Genomic DNA, 20,429 nt, shown 5'->3' on the forward strand with positions numbered 1-20,429 from the left:
AAAACTTTTAAAATTAATTGAATGTCATTTTTAATAAAATAAAATAAAATAATAAACCCCAAAGTAATATCATAATGAATCCACGTCACACACAAACACTCACAAGCGATGTCACCTACAAACGAAAATCTTCTTCAAACCGACAAAAACTATCTTCAATCCTTTGATCACCATGACGCATAAACCTTAGACATCGAAAGTAAAAGTTCTAACTGGCATTTTTAGACAACTATAAAACAAAATCTAATGTTTTATTTCCATAATTGAAGAAACAAACCACTAAAAAGTATGTTTCTGATCAACGATAAATATGATATTGTAAAAATATATACCAATTAACACATTGAATACAGAATATATATATACACACACACCCATAAATATATGGTATATATGTATATAAATCAATTAATACATTAGATCAAACGAAATAAATAGGGTATATGTACACACACACACAAAATTAAAAGAAAAATCCTAGAAAATCCATCAAACACAATTATGCGAAATGCAAAAAAATTATATAATAATCAACAAAATTACTCATTTGAAACCTAAAATCTATAAAAATCTGGAATCGCAGCCAACACCGACAGAGAAAAAAGTAAAATTGAATAAAACCAAAATCATATTGATTGTAAAATAGGCAAGAAAAACGAAATCTAAACGGAATCAAATCAACTGTAAACAGTCAAATACATAAAGAAGAACAAAAAGAAGAAGAAACGAAAAAAAATGGTGAATCGATCTCCACAATTAAGCTTGATTTTTCGGTGAAGTGATCGCCTGTGACAACAACTCTAACGCGACGGCCTGCTGCCTCAGGTAGAATTCACAGTTGCCGTTAAAATAAAAAGAAGAAGAAGAAGAAGAAGAAACGAAAAAAATGGAATGTTAATAACAAACAGTATGTTAAAACTAGTCCAAATAGAAAATAAAAAATAAAAGGGTTAATTATAAATTTAGTGTCTCAACTTTTGAAAATTTTCTCTTTTAGTATCTCAATGGAATACGTTTATAATTAGGTGTTTAAACCTCAAAAAAAATTTCAATCGGGTGTCTCCGGCTTACATGGCAAACTGAAAATACAAATAGAACAGAGATGTTATGCCCCAATGGATTTTTTTTTTTGCTGACATGGCACCTTCTTTCACTCTCATTTTTTCCTTCCTTTCTCTCTCTCTCTCTCTCTCTCTATTGGAACCACCATTTATGTTCATTTTCATCGAGGCAAATAAACTGTGTTTTTCCTTTCCTTTCCATTTTCCAAGCTCACCTCCTCTCTCTTTCCTTCTTTGCACATATACATATCAATAGATTGCCATATCTATAGACCCATTATTAGAAACGCTTCAGCTAACAGAAATATTTATATTCGTTCATTTCTGGTATATTTATAAAGAGATTTTTTCTATCTCATATCTTTAATTGTTGAGATTTTTTCATTAAATAGTGTTATTGTTTCTTCTTGATTTTATGGTTTAAAAACCAGATGGAAAATCAATGGCTTTTGCGGTTTTTGCTACTTCTCCTCAACAGCGTATCGAATCGTAGTAGCTTGATGTTCTTTTACATTCCAAATACTGGTAAGAAACTCATCCATGTTCATGGAACCGAAATTCCTGCCACTCTCACAAAGTGTATGTTGGAAGTCATCGAGGGTAAGAGAATAGATTGAGGATTGCCTACTAAGAGACACAAGAGCCTGGTTTTTATTTGTCTGTTGGTCAGGTTGCAATGGCGACTCCTCCACCTCGATTTGAGAGATTACTTTAGAATCTGTAACAACCGTTTCGTTCTCCTTTTTTCTGGTTATGATTTGAATTTATTTGTTTTGGAAGCTTGGAGGGTTGCAAGTGGAAATGGCGTTCATATCCATGTCAGCATTCATTTGTTTTTTGGAAGCTTGGCGGGTTGTAAGTAGTGAGAGAGAGAGAGAGAGAGAGAGAGAGAGAGAGAGAGAGAGAGAGAGAAAGGAAGGAAAGAATTAGAGAAGGTGCCATGTCAACATTCAATCCATGTCAGCAAAAAAAATCAATTGTGGCACAACATCTCTTTCCTATTTATATTTTCGACTCGCTACGTAAGCTAGAGGCAACTGATTGAAAATTTTTTTGTGTTTAAACACCTGATTGCAAACGTTTTCTGTTGAGACATTAAAATAGAAAATTTTTGAAAGCTAAGACACTAAATTTATAATTAACACAAAATAAAAATAATTTGGATAGTAATATAAAAGGGTAATTTGGTAAATCACTAATAAGAGATACATTATTGTAATAGTATCAATAGAAGTAATATTTTTTACATTAAAGTTTAAAAATCTGACATATGCTACAATTTCCCTGCTATAAGCATAAAGTTAAAATCTGATCCATTTGGGCTTAATTTCATCCGATGTCCCTCAACTGTAGGGACTATCATAATATCATTCATGGAATTCAATTTGTAACAGGAAAATTTTTTAATTCTAATTTCTGTAACGAGAAAGACATTTTTATTTGATTTTCAAGGAAGAGACGCCGGAAAACTGACAGTGCGTGCCAGCTTAGCTATTTCTTTGTTTCTAATGCCATGTAAGCCTTCAAAAGTGTGAAACTTATCTCTCTTTTTATCTCTCATGCCCAATTCTCTCTCCTCAAATTCTCTTTCCCCTTTTTTCCATAACCCCTCTTACCTCTAGCATTGAATAATTGATCGTCATTTAGTCCTCTACAACTATTTTCATCAAAGCCTCTTCTTGCTATTCTTCTCTTTTCTTGATCTGCCCTAATCGTACTCCTACACACAAGCTTTTTCCCATAAAACACAATATCCTTCCTTTTTCTTTAAATTATATATATATTTTTATTTTTATTGAATAAAGAAAAAAACTTTTTTATTTTTACTAATAACTAAAAAAAAATATAAAAAAGGAGCACTACCAATTTCTTCTTCTATCAAAAGGGTTGGTATTGCTCTTTTTTTTATAGTTTTCAAGAACTCTTACACACTAAGATCAAAATCTTATCCATTTAAAAATCAAAATGCCTCCTTCCATGAGCAAACCAGAGTCGCCGCTTGGAGCATTTTACATATGATATGACATCGAAGTTAAAAACTAAATTTTTAGGTAACTCTCTTAATGTTTATCCATTTGGAAGATAGTACCCACTCTGTGATGTTCCTTTTTTTATTTTCTACTATCTTTTTTATGGCACGCGTTGCACGTTGACTATGTTCGTTATTTCTATTTTTATTTATTCTTTTAATTTATATATATATAATATTAAAGTTTTTATTTAGATTAAAATAAATGCAATTAGTTAATTTGTCAAGCTACTTGTAATGCTACTTCTTATCTACTTAATTTTATTTTTACATAATGAATTGATCTCAAAATAAAGTTCAACCTAATCTCTAAACATAATCCTTAAGTCTCTAATTTATAAATGCAGATTATTTAAACCCTAATAGTGCCAAAAACGAAAATTCAGCCATCATTCAATCTTCAAACCCTGCCTTCAACCCCAAATTAATATATATATATATATATATATAATGAAAAATACTAATAAATTATTTTTTACTGCTAAGTAAATAAAAAAAATGAGAAGATAATCTGAATTGATAATAGTAATCGGTTTGACTATAGTGTCAGTATTACTTACCCAATGCATTAGAGAAAGGAATATATGTATAGACACACAAATTCTTGAAACTCTAAAAAGTGACCCAAATATAAATATATACTTTTAGTTTTTTTTTTTTAGTTTCATAAACACTATTTTCTTTCAAGTCAAACAGATATAGAATATAAGAGAAAAAATATCAAGAAAATTAAAAATACTTAATAATCAAGATGCCATCTATTTATTGCAAGGAAAATTAAATTTCTTACTAAATTAAAATGATAGTAGTTACAAATTAATTTAGTAATGAAAAAAATAAAAAATAAAAAAATTAACATTAAGAATAAAACTCTTTTTAGAAGTCGACATATAATAAGAAATGAATTATATTAAAAAATTACCAATTTAAATTTCAAAAACCAACCATTTCTTCGGCCGGAAAATGTCATAATTCAATGAAACTTGATGTTGATAGAAAAAAGAAAAGACTAAAGCCAAGTTAATAAATGGAAATTATAAAGCAAATAATGTTAAGATCTAATATTGATTGTTTATTCAAATATTTTATTTCTCTATTGTTCTAAGTTGTAAATCTAAATAAATAAATAAGTTAATTAATTAATAAAAAAAGATTACATAAAAAAACATTTTATCCAGTTTAAATAAACCCTTAAATTTTCCTACAACCATACAAAAAAAAAAGAAAAAAAGAATACACTATTTTCTTTTTTATCTCTCTCCTAAATAAAATATTATCTATATTATATCTGAAAATTTATTTTTTAAAAATATATCCAATTAAATCATACAAATATAAAGAAAAAAGACTATTAAAAAAAGAATATACTTTTTTCTTTTTTTTTTATCTCTCTCCTAAATAAAATATTTTAAATTATAATCAAAATAAAACCAAATATTTTAAAAAATAAAATATAAAAAAGATAAATTTAAAAAAGATGAAATTTGAAATGAAATTAATTATTTATATGTATTTATTTAAAAACTATATCTAACCAACTAGTAAAGTGTAATTTTCTAATTGACTATAATTAAGGCTATTTTAAAATATTCTAAATTTCATTAAAGTTGATATCGATAATCCCATTATTCTTTCTATTCTCATATTTATTATATAATATAATAATACAGATAGATATATTTTTTTTTCTCTTGTTGCTTTGCAAGTTAATGAAGAATCTACAGATAGAAGACCTTTTTTTTTTTTTTTTTAACAATTTTTCCTTTGTTGTTGGTCTATGAGACTCTCTCCAATAGCCTTTTGTGAGACCATTGAAATTAGGAAGAGAGAAAATAGGGCAATAGCACTTTAATGGGCAAAAGAGAGAAAAAGACTTTTTGAGACTTACATGACATTAAAACTATAAAACAAAAAATTGAGCTTTGCTTGTTACACAAATCGGAGTTAATAATTTTACCGTTATAAATTGAATTCGAGGTGCTACGGCAGTGCCTACAACTGGGATATCCATCTCAGAAGGAGACCTCAATCACGTGGACCTAGCTCAGAACAAGAACGAAGCCCCCCAACCAAATATGCTAGCGGGTCGGGCAGGGATATTCGGACCTCTTAACACCTTCCAATTCTCTATGTAGATTTTCTTACCTTCCTGTAATAATCTCTTTTGATTGGAAAAGATGGTTAACAAAACAAAGAAGAAACACAGAGAGGACACGCCAACTTCACCTTCGAACTCTGATGACGATGAATCAGAAACCTCGGATGAGAGACGCCTCCGGCACAAGAAAGACAGGCGAAGCAGCGATGGGACTTCAAGAAGAGAGAAGGAGAAGAAGAGAGAGAGAAGAAGAAAGAGGAGAGAAAGAAAGGAAAAAGAAATAGAAAGAGAAAAAGATAGAAAAAGAAGGAAATCAAGGAAGAAAAGGGTTTATAACTCAGAATCCAGGTCAAGTTCTGGATCCGATTCGGAGGAGCTTCGGGGGCAGCTAGTCAAGCCAGAAGATGTAGTGAAAGTGATGTTAAAGAAGTTTCCTAACGTTGGAGGTGACTTGAAGCAGGTAAATGATTCAAACAGTTGTTTTCTTTTGGGTATTCAGACAGTTGTTTTCTCTTTCCTTGGTATTTCTTGTGAAAGTTTTCTCTTTTTATTTTGTATAGCTGCTACAAATGATTGATGATGGACAAGCCGTTGACATAAAGGGAATTTCTGAGAGGTCTTTAATTAAGCACTTGAAGAAGCTTTTCATCTCCTTGAACCTTAAAGAAAATGGAGATAGAGTTTTTTTGCTGCCTTCGAATGCTTGTCCTACTTTGGAGATTGTTGGATCTCTGATTTTGGCCCATTCAGAATCTAAAGTGCAACAGATTGATGATACGAACTCTGAACCGCCAGCTGCAGAAGTTAAACAACTTTCAGATGATAGTAACTTGTCAATGCCATCTCCAATAGATAATTCTTCTCCACCAAGAAGAAGGTGAAATTGTTATTACTTCTTTTTTTCTGTTTTATGAACTTAGTTTTAACGTTCGATGGATGGAATTCAATAGATATGATCTCATGTCTTGGTGACTTTTCTGGTGATTAATCATGATTTTCAATATTAAATTGATAAAAATTTAATGCCATAGAAAGTTGGTGTTCGAAAATTTAAGCTGAATTTGGAATTGTGATACAAAAGACAAGGCACATATTATGATAAACTTGTTGCATCCTTCATTGTGAAATCTGGGTCTTGGATATCGTTAGTGATACTTGGGAAATTGATTAAATTGCCAAAACCTTCATGTGTTATGCATTTGTTTATAGATTTATGGATACAAAAGAAGATGAGTTTCATGTTAGTCTACTTACATTTGTTTGAAGGATGATCGGCCCTGAAATGCCATCTGCTGAATTACTTGCTGCTGCGGCAAAATTAACAGAAGCACAAGCTGAGTTGAGGTACTCGCACTAAATGCTTTTATTTAACCATAATTTTTCATTTGTTTGACTATCAATTTAGTTTGGTTTCACACATATGATTTTGGTTTTAACATATGATTACTAGACTTGCTGTTATTTTTTGTTGCATTTGTGTCAAGATGTAATTGCTTGTTGATGTTGTGGCTGTATGGTGATTTTGGATGTAAAATTCCAGAGATGCTGAGTTGGAGGAAAATACTGAACTATTCATAGGACCTCCCCCACCTGCTGTGGTTGCTGAGGCTGAATCAGCAAATGAAGCAGAGCGGTTTGAAGAGGTTCCTGATTTTACTTATCTTGAATCCTGATAGTTTATATTTACTGAATATGTTCAAGCTAATTATACCTAACTTGCAAATCATAAACTTCCATTTCTGTTTTTTTTTTTGGATTCTCAACTGTGCACTTACCCTATGCATCGCCTTGGTGAATTAAAGGGTTAAGCAAGGGAAAGGAGGGGAAATCACCATCTTATCTTGTTTGGCATTTAATTTTTGTAAAAGGAGAAGGGAACTTAATGAAGATTCATTAACCTTATAATTTTACTACACTTAAAACTAAATTAATGCATATGGATTTTTTTTTTTTCCTTTTCAATATAACTTCCCTTCCCCTCCCACCTATCTAAACAAAATAAAAATATATCTTTCTCGTTTCTTTCACATCTAATTTTTGATTTTCCAAACATCATAAGACAAGAATTTTCTCCTTTGCATTCCATCCCACTCTCTCCCTTCCCTTTCCCTTTGCCCCTTTTAGTTATTAAGGTTCTTGTTATGTATGTAGGTATTTGTCCTTTTTGGTAGCAAGTTTTAAGAGATTTCTTTGAAAACCTTGCAAACATATTTTATGGAATTATTACTTTCTTAGCCCCTCTCTGGTGAGCAGTATTTTATGCTGAGGACCTCTCATTGTTGTGTCCTGATCTATATGCCATACGTTCATGGAGTGGAAAGAAGCTTAAATATTAAAGGGAGATGCAGTTGATTCTTTACCTTCATATGCTCTTCGTGGTCCTAATCTTGTTACTAATCTCCTTTTTTGATGGATTTCTTCTTTTTTCTTTTATTTTCTTTTATTTTCTTTTATTTTTTTACAACATTAGGGAATTTTTCATTTCTGAAGTGCATCTAACTTGATTAATTATTTGAACAGGTCACAAGAATTATGGGCGTTGAAGATGATTCCCCATATGATATTGTAGGAGTAAATCATAAAATGTCTGCCGAAAATATAAAGAAGAGGTAAGTTGTTGAATTATTGTATGCAATAAAAAATGAGATGTCAATTACTTGTGGGTTGCTTTATTTTTTCTCAGCAATTTGGTTTTTTATTAATCTCATTCCAAAGTGAGCAAGTAGTGTGAGAGGCATCAATCATGACATGAGACTTTAAGTTACAAAGAGAACACTCTCAGAACCCACATTATATCCTTCTTTATGGTTAATAACATAGAAATGGGAGATCTTGCGAAGAAGTTTTTCTTGATAGGATATTTGTCAGTGATGATTTTTATTCCTCATGGACATGCTGGAACAGTCTATTGGTATTTCTTTACATGTGGAGATAGGATTTATAGGCATGAATAGTAACCGGAACATTTATGTGTTGGTCCATACCTTTCAGTCAGGCTTATTTCATATGTATGACTCTTGTACTTCAATTGAAAAATCCCTGATCATTTTCTGTCAAATCTATATGTTGATGAATAATGCTGTCATTCCCTAGGTACTGGAAGCTGTCTCTTTTGGTGCATCCAGACAAGTGTTCTCATCCTCAAGCCCATCAAGCATTTATCAAACTGAACAAAGCATTTAAAGAGTTACAAGATCCAGAGAAGGTAAGTTTCTCATATCCACATGATTTTTGTGTTGATTATGATTTCATTAATTTGTGCTCTCTCTCCCTTTCTGTATTATATCATAAAGCTTAAAGGTTGGAAACGAATTAACACTTGACTTATCCCTATACTGCATGAGCTAAAGCTTGAGTGGCAGCTTGAAGTAATCTTTTTTTTTTTTTTTTTTTTTTTGGTTTGCTTTTAATATGTAGATTTTTTACCTGGGCTGCTTCTCTATTGCCTGAGTTTAATTGCTGTGATATGGTGCAGTTACTTTATTCAATCTGTGTCTTTTGTCTAGCTATTTGAACCATCTTTTTTGCTAAGAAATTTGCAGAAGACGCATGTAAATCTTCACTATCACTAAATATTTTTTGCATGTTTGTGTCATGAGATCAGCAGATATAAAATAAAATATTGAAGCAAACAAATCCTAGGGTAGACTGGTTTATAGATGAAACTGTTGTGATTTTCCATTGTATATGATCATTAATTTATCTTTCTCCTCACCTGGGGGTTGGGTGATGGGGTATGGTCAGTGTCTACTGGTGGTGGTAGTGAATAGGATAGTTTTAAAAATGAAAATAAAAAAGATTACTAAAGAGAAGGAAGGGCAACATAGACTGAACCATAGACATGGTTGTGTTTTGTTTGATGGAAATATCTGAAACAATGATGTGGAGTGAGGCGTTTCTTAATGAGACTGTTAACATTAGCATAAAGAGGTTACTTGGAACAGAAAACATAACGATCTTTTTGTGCTGATGACTTGTTCCTCTAATTGATGCCAAGACCTTAACATGAAGTTACTTGGAACATGATGGGACTGTTGGAATTGGCATCTTTTAAAGTTGTTCAAATGCCATTAGTGACTGCTGAAAGTAACTTCTCCTTTTTTTGGTGTTAAGCAATTAGGGACTTTGCATTCTGCCTTTTGATGTTTTCAACTTGCTTGTGGCATTTAGTTGGTACTTGCTGCTCATTTACATGTGTGTGTTTTCATTTATCGATCATATGCTTTGAACCTTTTTTTGTATGTTCAAGGGGTTTGATCTTTCTGCTTCCTATCCCTGTTTGTTTTTGTAGAGAAAATTGCTGGATGAGAAAATTAAACTCAAGGAGGAGAAGGAAGCATTTGAGGTTTATACTTCTAACAAATTACTAGCATCCTTATGGTTTCCTAAATTTATTTAAAGGCCAACATTTTATGTTAGTGATTTCTACTTCGATAGGTTGAGTTGAAAGCTATGCGTGAAGCTGCACAATGGAGAAGATCACAAGGTATTTAATCACTTGTGCAGATAGTTGTTTACTTTTGAAGGCTATAATCCCTCTCCCTGTGCATGGGTTGGAGTGTTTAGGGGTAGATTTGATTTTATGGATGAACTAGATTCACTTTTTGCCGAACATTTATCTTCCAATTCTTTTGATAACTGGATCATAATAATATATATTTGGAGCTTTCAATTTTGGGTGAAACATCAGTATGCCTCTAGAGATAGTTGATGTTGAATTTTTATTGACAATTATGTCAAGCGTATTTATCAAGAACAAGGTAGTGTCTATTTAGCATTGTGTTTGAGGTGCGTTTGGCAAACTGCATTTGCAATATTAATGATATAGCAAAAATTCATGGTTTTAAAATGCTAGATTTTTTTTGGGTTTTCCCAGACCACAGTTTTCTGATGTGCTATAAAAAAAATATATATATATATATAAGCAAAGTGCATTTATGAAAAGAAGCTCCGAACTCAACCCAAACAGAGCTTTGTGCTCTATTTGGATGGTTTATGAAGGTTGAATAAGGCATGACATTGTGTTTGGAAAAGAACATGGTAAAGTAGAGTGCAGCTTTTATAAGGTCTTTTAGAACCTCCCAAATTCCTTAGAACCCCACAAATTTGAACATAAATCAGTGGGATGAGGTGGTAAAGTTATTTGCCTTATTAATATCTTTGGTGGTAACTCCTATATTACCCCTTTCTATTTTTGTAGTTTCAAGAATGCCTAAGGTAAAGCTTAATACAGAACCTATGCATTAATTAGTCATTCTCTCATCACAATATCTCATCAAAGTTCCCTCTCCTATCATGTAGAGCAAATCCAGTTTTTTATTTTGAAAATTGTTATATATATTTTTTCCTTATGAGGTTTATTTCCTTGAGAAATTGTGTTTGCATATAATTTGGTTGAGATGTATTTCTTTTTTTAAAAAGAAAAACAAAGATGTTTTTTTTCATGTATCATTCATCTAAAATTAGATCTATTTATGTTTAGGTAATTTTCTTTGTTGTTTTAAGAGTTTTTTGGTGTGGGGATAATTTTAATATGTTGGACTTAATTTTGTTCTTTGTCCATTTTAATTTATTTTCTTTTGTTTGTGGTTATTGAATTTACTTTTTTTAGAACTTTTTCACGAGTGATTAAATGGTTTAATTTTACTTGTAATGCTGAATTTTTATTGGTTAGTGGTCAGATTTACCATTTCATTCTATTTCCTCTAATCAGATCCTATCCATCTTTATAATTAACTTTTAATAATGATTTTATGGTGCCATGCTGATTGTTGTGGTGACTTGCTGTTTAGACTGGTCATAATTAATAAAAGCATTAGCAACTTCAACATTATGACTTATTTTCGTAAATCTCTTGGATATGCTTTTATGGTTGTCGAATAGTGCCTTTCATAGAAAAATTAGATGGAAAATTGCTAAATAACCAACTAAACAATGCGTGTTGCAAGTAATGAGTAGATGATTCTTTCCAATAGGCTTGGGTCACATGTAGGATTCAACTGTTATGTGCCCGCATAAGGGACCGTGTCACAGGGCGCCCGCATAAGGGACCGTGTCACAGGGCAATGTGCTATGTAGTCTTTCTCAAGCAAGGGATTTGAGCCCTTGTTCTTATTATGTGATCTACTTATTTTGGTAAAGGGAGAGATTCAACTCATCAAAAGGAGCTGTCACCTTTGGACCTCATTAGAGAGAGAGAGCTCCAATCTCGTGTTTGGGAAAGATTTTAACTTATTTTATTAATAGCAATAATACCTCTTTAAATAGAGGATACAATAATAAACTAGGAAATTATAAAAATAGGAAGTTTAGTGTATTTAAGAATAGAATAACTAAAATCTAGGTATCCTATACTAATTAGGAATCCATGCTTTATTGTTTGAGTTAAATCTAACTAATTCTAAGGATTCTATACTAATTAGGAATCTATGTTTTATTGAATCCTATTTAAGCTAATAATCTAACTAACTAATTTTCCATAATTCCCATGTATGCTATACGACCATAACGTTACTCCCCTCAAGAAAGAAATGCTTGTCCTCAAGCTGGTGTTGTCTCATGTTCTTGAATGGATGAGTTTGGTGCACTATAAAATTCCAACCAAAACAGCCTCGTGCCTTGGAACAAATAGATCATCACAATTGTAACATAATCCCTTGGCTTGCCTTTCCTCCATTTCTGCCTTTGTTAATTTTTTAATAAAAGCAGAGGAGGCGTTGTTGGAGTATCCTGGTACTGCGCTGCCTTGGGATGCAATTGGTTTGTGAATGGAGTTGTTGGACTTGGTGGCGAAGGAAGAGGTGGTACCATCACGGTGGTGCAACATTGCAGGTAGCTGTTGCTTCATCTGAAAAGCCCTAGCTAGGGGCTTGCACAAGTGGCTGGAGATTGCATCTCAACCTCTAATGATAGTGTCAATTAGCCCAGCTGTGAATAAATTCACCTGTTGATCCCGGCGCACCAAATTTGCTCGAGACAACAGCCCCTGAAAATACTCTGCTACTGTCCCTGTTTGTTTTAAATTAACTAAGTCCTCGAGGGGATTAATTTGCAAGGGTGCCCAAATCTAAGAGTGCAATATTATGTAAACATGTTCTACGTGAGGTCTGGTTCTTCTTGCTGCAACTTGTAATACCATAGTTGGGCTTCTCCCAACACGTGGAAGATGGCTAGGCTGACTCGGTCCACTACTGCAGTCCGTTGACTAGTAAAAAGCTATTCATATCTATGCAACCAGATTAAGGGGTCATTACTGCCATCATATGTAGGAAAATCGAGCTTAGTATATCGCGACGCAGTTCCGTTGCTGTTGATTCCACCAACAGTTTCATTATGCTCCGTTCGTGGTTGCAGCCTATCCTCCACATGACTTGTTTGGCCTAAACTGTTGTGCCCTGCATTTGTTTCCTCAGTTGGCCCCTTGCCAGGCAATTGGTTGGTAAGAGTAGGGAGAATTTCCAATTGTTGAGATAATTTCTGCAACAGTGCATTCGTTTTTGTTTCCAATTCTGCCACCAAATTTCTCAATTCCTCATGCAATCCTTGATCGTGCATGGTGTTTGGCTCTAATACCACATTGTTATGTGCTCGCGTAAGGGATCGTGTCACAGGGCGATGTACTACATTGTCTTTCTCAAGCAAGGGATTTGAGTCCTTGTACTACATTGTCTTTCTCAAGCAAGGGATTTGGGTCCTTGTTCTTATTACGGGATCTACCTATTTTGTTAAAGGAAGAGATTCAGCTCATCAAAGAGGGAGCTGTCACCTTTGAACCTCATTAGAGGGAGCTCCAATGTCGTGTTTGGGAAAGATTCTAACTTATTTTTATTACTAACAGTAACACCTCGTCAAATAGAGGTTACAATGATAAACAGGAAAATATAAAAATAGAAAGTTTAGTCTATTTAGGAATAGATAGACTAACTAAAATCTAGGGCTCCTATACTAATTAGGAATTCATGTTTTATTGAATCTTATTTAAGCTAATAATCTAACTAATCAATTTTCCATAATTCCCATATCAGCTATACGTCCATAACATGTGTAGATTTAATGTGGAAAAAAAATATTTTCTTCTATTTGATTCATCAATAGGGACACATATATATACACATACAAGATACTATAAACCTATTAGGAATCTAACTCCTAATAGAGTTCTATTTACAACTAATCCTTAACACTCCCCCTTAAGTTGGAGCATAGATATTAATCATGCCTAACTTGTTACAAAGATAGTCAACCCGGGGTCCGTTTAGAGCTTTTGTAAAGATATCTCCTAACTGTTCACTTGTTTTAACGTGTCCTGTAGAGATAACACCCTGTTGTATCTTTTCACGAATGAAATGACAATCAATCTCGATATGTTTTGTTCGTTCATGGAATACTGGATTTGATGCAATGTGAAGAGCAGCTTGATTATCACACCATAACTTTGCAGGCAAGGATGACTTGAAGCCAATTTCCTCTAACAACTGACGAATCCAAATTAATTCACAAGCAGATTGTGCCATAGCTTGATATTCTGATTCAGCACTCGATCATGAGACTACATTTTGTTTCTTACTCATCCATGATATCAAGTTTCCACCTACAAAGACACAATATCCTGAAGTTGATATTCTATCAACCTTCGAACCTGCCCAATCTGCATCTGAAAAACATTCAATGTTCAAATGCCTATGATTACTGTAAAGCGGGCCACGACCTGGATTACCTTTCAAGTAGCACAAAATCTGTCCTAAAGCTTCCCAATGGATAACAGTAGGAGAAGACATAAACTGGCTCAAGACGCTCACGGAGTAAGCAATATCTGGACGTGTTACGGTAAGATAATTCAATTTGCCCACTAACCTTCTATACATCTCAGGATCATCAAATAGCTCACCACCAATTGAAAGTTGCAAATTTGGAGTCATTGGAGCACTGCATGGCTTGGCACCCAACTTTCCAGTTTCCTTCAATAAGTCAAGGACATACGTCCTTTGAGATAAGAAGATGCCTCTCTTACACCTAAATACTTCAATACCCAAAAAATACTTCAACAATCCTAAGTCTTTTGTCTGGAACTGGGTCTGGAGAAATGACTTGAGTGATGTAATGTCGGCTGAATCACTCCCTGTAATAATAATGTCATCAACATAAACCACAAGTAGAATCAAACCAGTGTTAGTACTTCTGAAAAATACAGAATGATTAGAAGTACTCTTCTGCATGCCAAATTGATGTACCACATTGCAAAATCTACCAAACCAAGCTTGAGGACTCTGTTTTAGGCCATAAAGAGATTTTCGAAGTTTACACACTTTATCCGACTCCCCCTGAGCAACAAGGCCTGGTGGTTGCTCCATGTAAACTTCCTCCTGAAGATCCCCATGAAGAAAGACATTCTTAACGTCCTTCCTCCTGAAGATCCCCATGAAAAAAGACATTCTTAACGTCCAGCTGATGTAAAGGCCAGTCAAAAGTAGCTGCTAAAGAAATAAATAAACGAATAGAAGACAATTTGGCAACAAGAGAAAAAATATCAGAATAATCAAGGCCATAAATCTGACAATAGCCCTTTGCAACTAATCGAGCCTTGAGACGAGCAACAGTCCCATCATGATTCACTTTAACGGTGAAAACCTACTTACAACCAATAGCTTTCTTACCTGCCGGGAGAGGCACAAGATCCCAAGTACCATTAGTATCTAAGGCAGCCATCTCCTCTTTCATTGCTGCACACCAACCAGGATGGGACAAAGCTTGGACAACAGTTTTAGGAATACAGACATAGTCTAAGTTACTTACAAAACAACGAGATGAAGAAGAAAGATGATCATAACTGACAAAAGAGGAAATAGGGTAGGTACACCTGCGTTTACCTTTTCAAAGAGCAATGGGAAGGTCAAGGTCTGACTGGGGAGTGGAAGGCACAGGCTCAGGTTGAGTGGAGAGAACCGGATCTTCTGTTGAAACGGTCGGTGGAGGAAGTGAGTCAAGAGTTCCTGGTCTCTTGGAATAAACCTGTTCAAAACGAGGGCGTGTAGATGTTGGTGCAGGAGAGGGAATAGGAGCAGCAGACGCTGGAGTAGGAGCAGGAGCAAGGTCAGGGATACGAGTAGGAGCAGGAGAGTTATGAATTTGCTGGATAGCATAGACTAAAAGGTCATCATCCTCCCCCTCACTCTTATATATAGAAGAAGGAAAAAATGGAGTATTCTCAAAAAATGTGACATTTGCAGAAATAAGATAACGGTCAAGATCGGGAGAGAAACAACGATACCCTTTTTGATGCCGAGAATACCCAAGGAAAACACAACGAAGGGACTTTGGATCTAATTTGGAAACCTGTGGACGAACATCACGAACAAAACAAGTACAACCAAAAATTCGAGGTTCAATGGGGAATAGAAGTTTAGAAGGAAACAAGACATTATAAGGAATTGCACCATTAAGCATAGAAGAAGGCATGCAAAACTTGCAGTAGAGACAGCATCAGCCCAAAAATGTTTAGGGACCTTCATTTGGAATAGAAGTGCCCTAGCAACCTCAAGAAGATGTCGATTCTTTCTTTCTGCAACCCCATTTTGAGAAGGAGTATCAACACAAGATGTTTGATGGAGAATACCATTTTGTGACATATAAGATTGGAAGGAACTACATAGGTATTCTTTAGCATTATCACTGTGCAATATGCGAACAGAAGTATTAAATTGAGTTTTAATTTCAGCACAAAAAGAACAGAAAATAGAGAATATCTCAGAATAAGTTTTCATTAAAAATAACCAAGTAGCACGAGAATAATCATCCACAAAAGTTACAAAATACCGAAAGCCAGTTTTAGAAATAACAGGACATGGAGTCCAAATATCAGAATGAACTAACTCAAAAGGGGATGAAACCCGTTTATTGACTCGAGGAACTAAAGGTAAACGATGATGTTTGGCAAATTGACAAGATTCACATTCTAAAATTGATAAAGACTTAAACTGCGGACACAACTTCTTTAAAGTAGACAATGACGGATGACCCAAACGACAATGAACCTCAAGAGGAGATAGAGCACCAGCACAAGCCAAAGATAATGAAACGTGTTCATCCAGAAGATAAAGGCCACCAGACTCACGTCCTCTACCAATAATCCGCTTCGTCAAAAGATCCTGAAACACACAATATGTAGGATAAAATTTGACACAACAATTCAGCATACGAGTAATTTTGCTAATAGATAATAGATTAAACGAAAAACGAGGCAAACAAAAAACAGAAGACAATGGAAGAGATGGAATGGAATTGGCGGTGCTAATACACTTGACAAGAGATGTGGACCCATCAGCTAGAGTAATATGACGATTAAATTACCTGAGTTGGCAGCAGCAACAATTGAGGAATCAGTAGACTTAGAGGAACGGTATCTAGAGAGCTTAGCATACTCCGCAACAGAAATTGTTACATTGTTGTCAGAAGAAGTAACTGCATAATCTTGATGTGCCATATTTACCCTTGGTGGTTGATTTATCAGTTTCTTACAATACCGTTTAGTGTGACCAGGTTCATGGCAAAAATGGCAGATAAGAATGCTTGTCTCCCGAGTGATTGGTCCATTACTACGGTTATTTCCTCCTCTTCCTCTGTTTCCTGGCTGTCTAGCTACCTGATTACTAGTCACAAGGGCACTATTATCAGAAGGGGAAGGCGTATGAGAAACTTTAGTACGTAGCAATCTAGCAAAAGTCTCCTGAAGAGAGGTAACATCACTGCCTGAAAGGACTTGTGATTTGGCAGTTTCAAAAATTGGAGCAAGACCTGCAAGAAAACTCATCACAGCCATTTGTTCTTGCTGCGTTTGTTGAACCTTAACATCGGGACTAAAAGGCAATAAAACATTGAGTTCCTCGTAAATCTTTTTAAATTCCATGAAATAAGCTGTAAGGGGCTTATTTCGCTGGTCAGCACGATAAAATCCTTTGCAGACCTCATACATACGAGACATATTACCTTTTCCCGAATACAAGAATTCAAGATATTTCATTAATTCTTTAACAAACTCACAATGATTGATTAATCCAACCACTTCACTGTAAATAGAATTGCGAATCAGTAGAAATAACTTAGCATCTTCCCTGAGCCAAAGTTGCCTAGTGTCATCAGTTGGTGTATCATCAATTAGATGATCATCTTTTTCAACACTTCGCAAATAAATTCGAATTGTCTTACTCCAATCTAAATAATTAGTTCCTTTCAATTTATGTTTTGTGATCTTATTCATTGCTGGGATCAATTCAGTGGTAGTAGTTTTAGAATCTGTAGGTGAAGGATCCATTATTAATAAAAACTAAACACGCTACCAGCAATGCAGAAATAGACACACAAAAAAATAGTCTTTCAATGAAAACAAGAGCGAAAGGTAACTTGAAATGCCAAATTGACAGAACTGAGTACGCTCCCTACCAAAACTTCGCCGGATCGGAAAAACAACTACTTGAGTAGACTGCTGACATAAAAACGAAGCCAGAAAACAATTTCCGATCGCCGGAAACAGCCGGACGGGCCGCCACGCGCCGGCACGTGGTACTGTAGCAGAACCTTGTATCAGCGCAAGAGGCCCACGCGCAGGGAATCCGGTGACCGGATTTTGAGGGAAGACCGGTCGGCAGCTGGAGCAGCTCCTGGAGTGGGCGGTGAGACAAAACAGTGAACCTAGAACAGCCACCACGCGCAGGAAATCCGGCGACCGGATTTTGAGGGAACGCCGGAATTTTCTATGCAAACGGCAAAAATCAAGTTTAAGAGCCACAGGCTCTGATACCATGTAGATTTAATGTGGAAAAAAAAATATTTTCTTCTATTTGATTCATCATTAGGGACACATATATTTACACATACAAGATACTATAAACCTATTAGGAATCTAACTCCTAATAGAGTTCTATTTATAACTCCTAATAGAGTTCTATTTACAACTAATCCTTAACAACATGAACTATGCCGGTGGGAACTGGGAAGGAATGTATTCTGCATTACTTCTTCATGTGCACTTGTAGTGATTTACTAGGCTTTGACAAGCCTTCCTAATGTATCGTGTCAAAGTCACATGAGTTGTTTTTTTTTTTTTTTTTTTTTTTTTTTTTTCGGTGTGTGTGCAGCTCAAATTCTTTTTTGTTCACTGTAAGCATCTGAATTATTAAGAGTCAAAATTTACCGGTACCACAATGTTTCTGAAATGAAAAGTGGTTGCTTGTGTGTATCTTTACTGTTTGATTTGTCTGATGTTTGCAAGTGTATTTGACATCATCAAGGAATAAAATGAAGTAATAACATAACCATCTTTAGACATTACATCTAGTGCACGATTTATGCAATTTGTTGCATCGCCACGCCCATCTCTTTGTAGTGGTAGTATGTGTTTCCAGATAATAAGTGTTGCCTAAATGTCTCGGTTCATTGATTCATAACATATGGAGGCTCTTCATCTAAAACAAAAAAGCTGTTGTTTTCAGGTATATCAATGGAGGGTGATGATGAGCTCCTTGCAGAAGTGGAAGTTAAAGTAGCCCGAAGAGATGAATGGATGACAACACTGCCTCCTGAAAGGAAAGTAAGGCCTTTTTCTTTTCTGCTTGTCCTGCACTGTTGCACATGTGTTTTCAGAAACCTTTTGTCCCATACATTTTGTAATACATTAGATGCTTTAAAGAAAGAAAATTCCTTTTTTTTTTTTTTTTTTCATAGCTGAGTTTGTTTTTTAATCATTCTCCATATTTGCTGTTGTCTCCTCTCCAACACTAACACCTCTTGTGTTTATTACTCCCAGCCCGGCATGAGTATGCATTCCACAAAATTCAGCATGAGCTCTAAGGAAGGACGTGGTGACACTAGCGTTTGGACAGATACCCCATTAGATAAAGCACAGAAAGCAAAGATGAAGTAAGAATGCTTGTTATGTTCTAAATGAAATGTGCATTTAATTGTTTCTTGCTTCTGTTTATTCATTTATGGTTAAAATGACACGCCAATGAATTTAATGTCACATGACAGTTACTTGGAAGCTTACAATGAGGCTGCGGCACTCGCTTTAAATGAAGAAGAAAAGAAAAATGTAAGTGCAGATGCAGATTTGGTAGATAAGTACAATAAAGCAAAAAGATCAAAATCTCTAGTACAAAAGCACCAAGAAGAGGTCGTAACTCGTTCAAAGAAAAAATCCAAGCAGCAGCAGCCAGAGAAAGAAGACTGGGTTGGGCAGCATCCATGGAAGCCTTGGGATCGCGAGAAAGACATCGTGGCTGGAAGGAAGAGTATAAAGTTTGATTCAGACAACATGGCTCAGGGTTTGTCTTCCAGGTTTTCCTCAGGAAACTTTCAAAGGAACTTCCTTTAGTTCATGGATCGGCTGCTTGTGTATGTATAGTGGTAGTTTCCTGCATGCTACAGTCATAGATGCACAGATTTTTCATACTTGTGTTGGCTATACGTAGAGTTGTCTTGACGCTTGAGAATATGCATTATGAGCTAGAAAAGATAAGAGAATTCTGTGGAACGAGACTTTTTTTTTTTTTCCAATAAAAAACAACTTATCTTTTGGAAAATATTTTCTAAAATTAGAATGAGAATATGCATTATGAGCTAGAAAAGATAAGAGACTTCTGTGGAACGAGACTTTTTTTTTTTCCAATAAAAAACAACTTATCTTTTGGAAAATATTTTCTAATTTTAGAAAATATTTTCCAAACAGTTAATTTTATTATCTTGCTACGGTATTGAAAATTAGTTAAAAAATATTAAAATTTTAATTCATGAGACTATTAAGAATTGTGAAATTTCATATTTTACAAATTTATTATTAAATGATTAGAAATGTTAAATGTAGGTAATCATTGAGAAAAAAAAAAAATGTTAAAATGTGATCATAATTGATGATTGGAGTTATTGGCTACCGATAATCCATGTCTAGAAATTTTTTTTTTTTATTCTTTTCTCAACAGGGAACCTAAAGAATTTGATTTTTCTTTAAATTCTAAAAATATTTTCTATTGATTAATTTTCTTGAAAACTTTAAATATCAGAAAATCGGTTTAGATTTTCTATCATTTTTGGAAGATAACTTATGTTTGAAAAAACATTTTTATGTAAAATTTCTTTTTCTAAGTAACTTATTTTTGTTATTTGGTAATACTAATCATACTAATTAAAATTATACTAAGTAACTTATTTTTCTGAGTAATTTTAAATTTGTGAAAATATAAAATTACTTGGA

The 20,429-nt window shown here is 34.2% G+C and overlaps 1 protein-coding gene across 1 annotated transcript; it reads left to right on the plus strand.

Moving 5' to 3' along the window:
- The first annotated feature begins 5,010 nt into the window (after positions 1-5,010).
- Positions 5,011-19,712, plus strand: LOC105631501 (DNAJ heat shock N-terminal domain-containing protein). The gene is made up of 11 exons (XM_012213677.4): positions 5,011-5,648; positions 5,749-6,065; positions 6,455-6,532; positions 6,729-6,831; positions 7,709-7,797; positions 8,282-8,393; positions 9,480-9,533; positions 9,626-9,674; positions 18,673-18,770; positions 18,987-19,099; positions 19,211-19,712. The coding sequence occupies exons 1-11, from the start codon at positions 5,268-5,270 to the stop codon at positions 19,551-19,553; spliced, it is 1,737 nt and encodes a 578-aa protein (XP_012069067.1). The 5' UTR covers positions 5,011-5,267; the 3' UTR covers positions 19,554-19,712.
- The last annotated feature ends 717 nt before the right edge of the window (positions 19,713-20,429 follow it).

Source organism: Jatropha curcas, chromosome 9 (assembly GCF_041381405.1).
Source record: "Jatropha curcas cultivar XTBG-Jc1 chromosome 9, XTBG_Jcur_1.0, whole genome shotgun sequence".
Classification (NCBI taxonomy): domain Eukaryota; kingdom Viridiplantae; phylum Streptophyta; class Magnoliopsida; order Malpighiales; family Euphorbiaceae; genus Jatropha; species Jatropha curcas.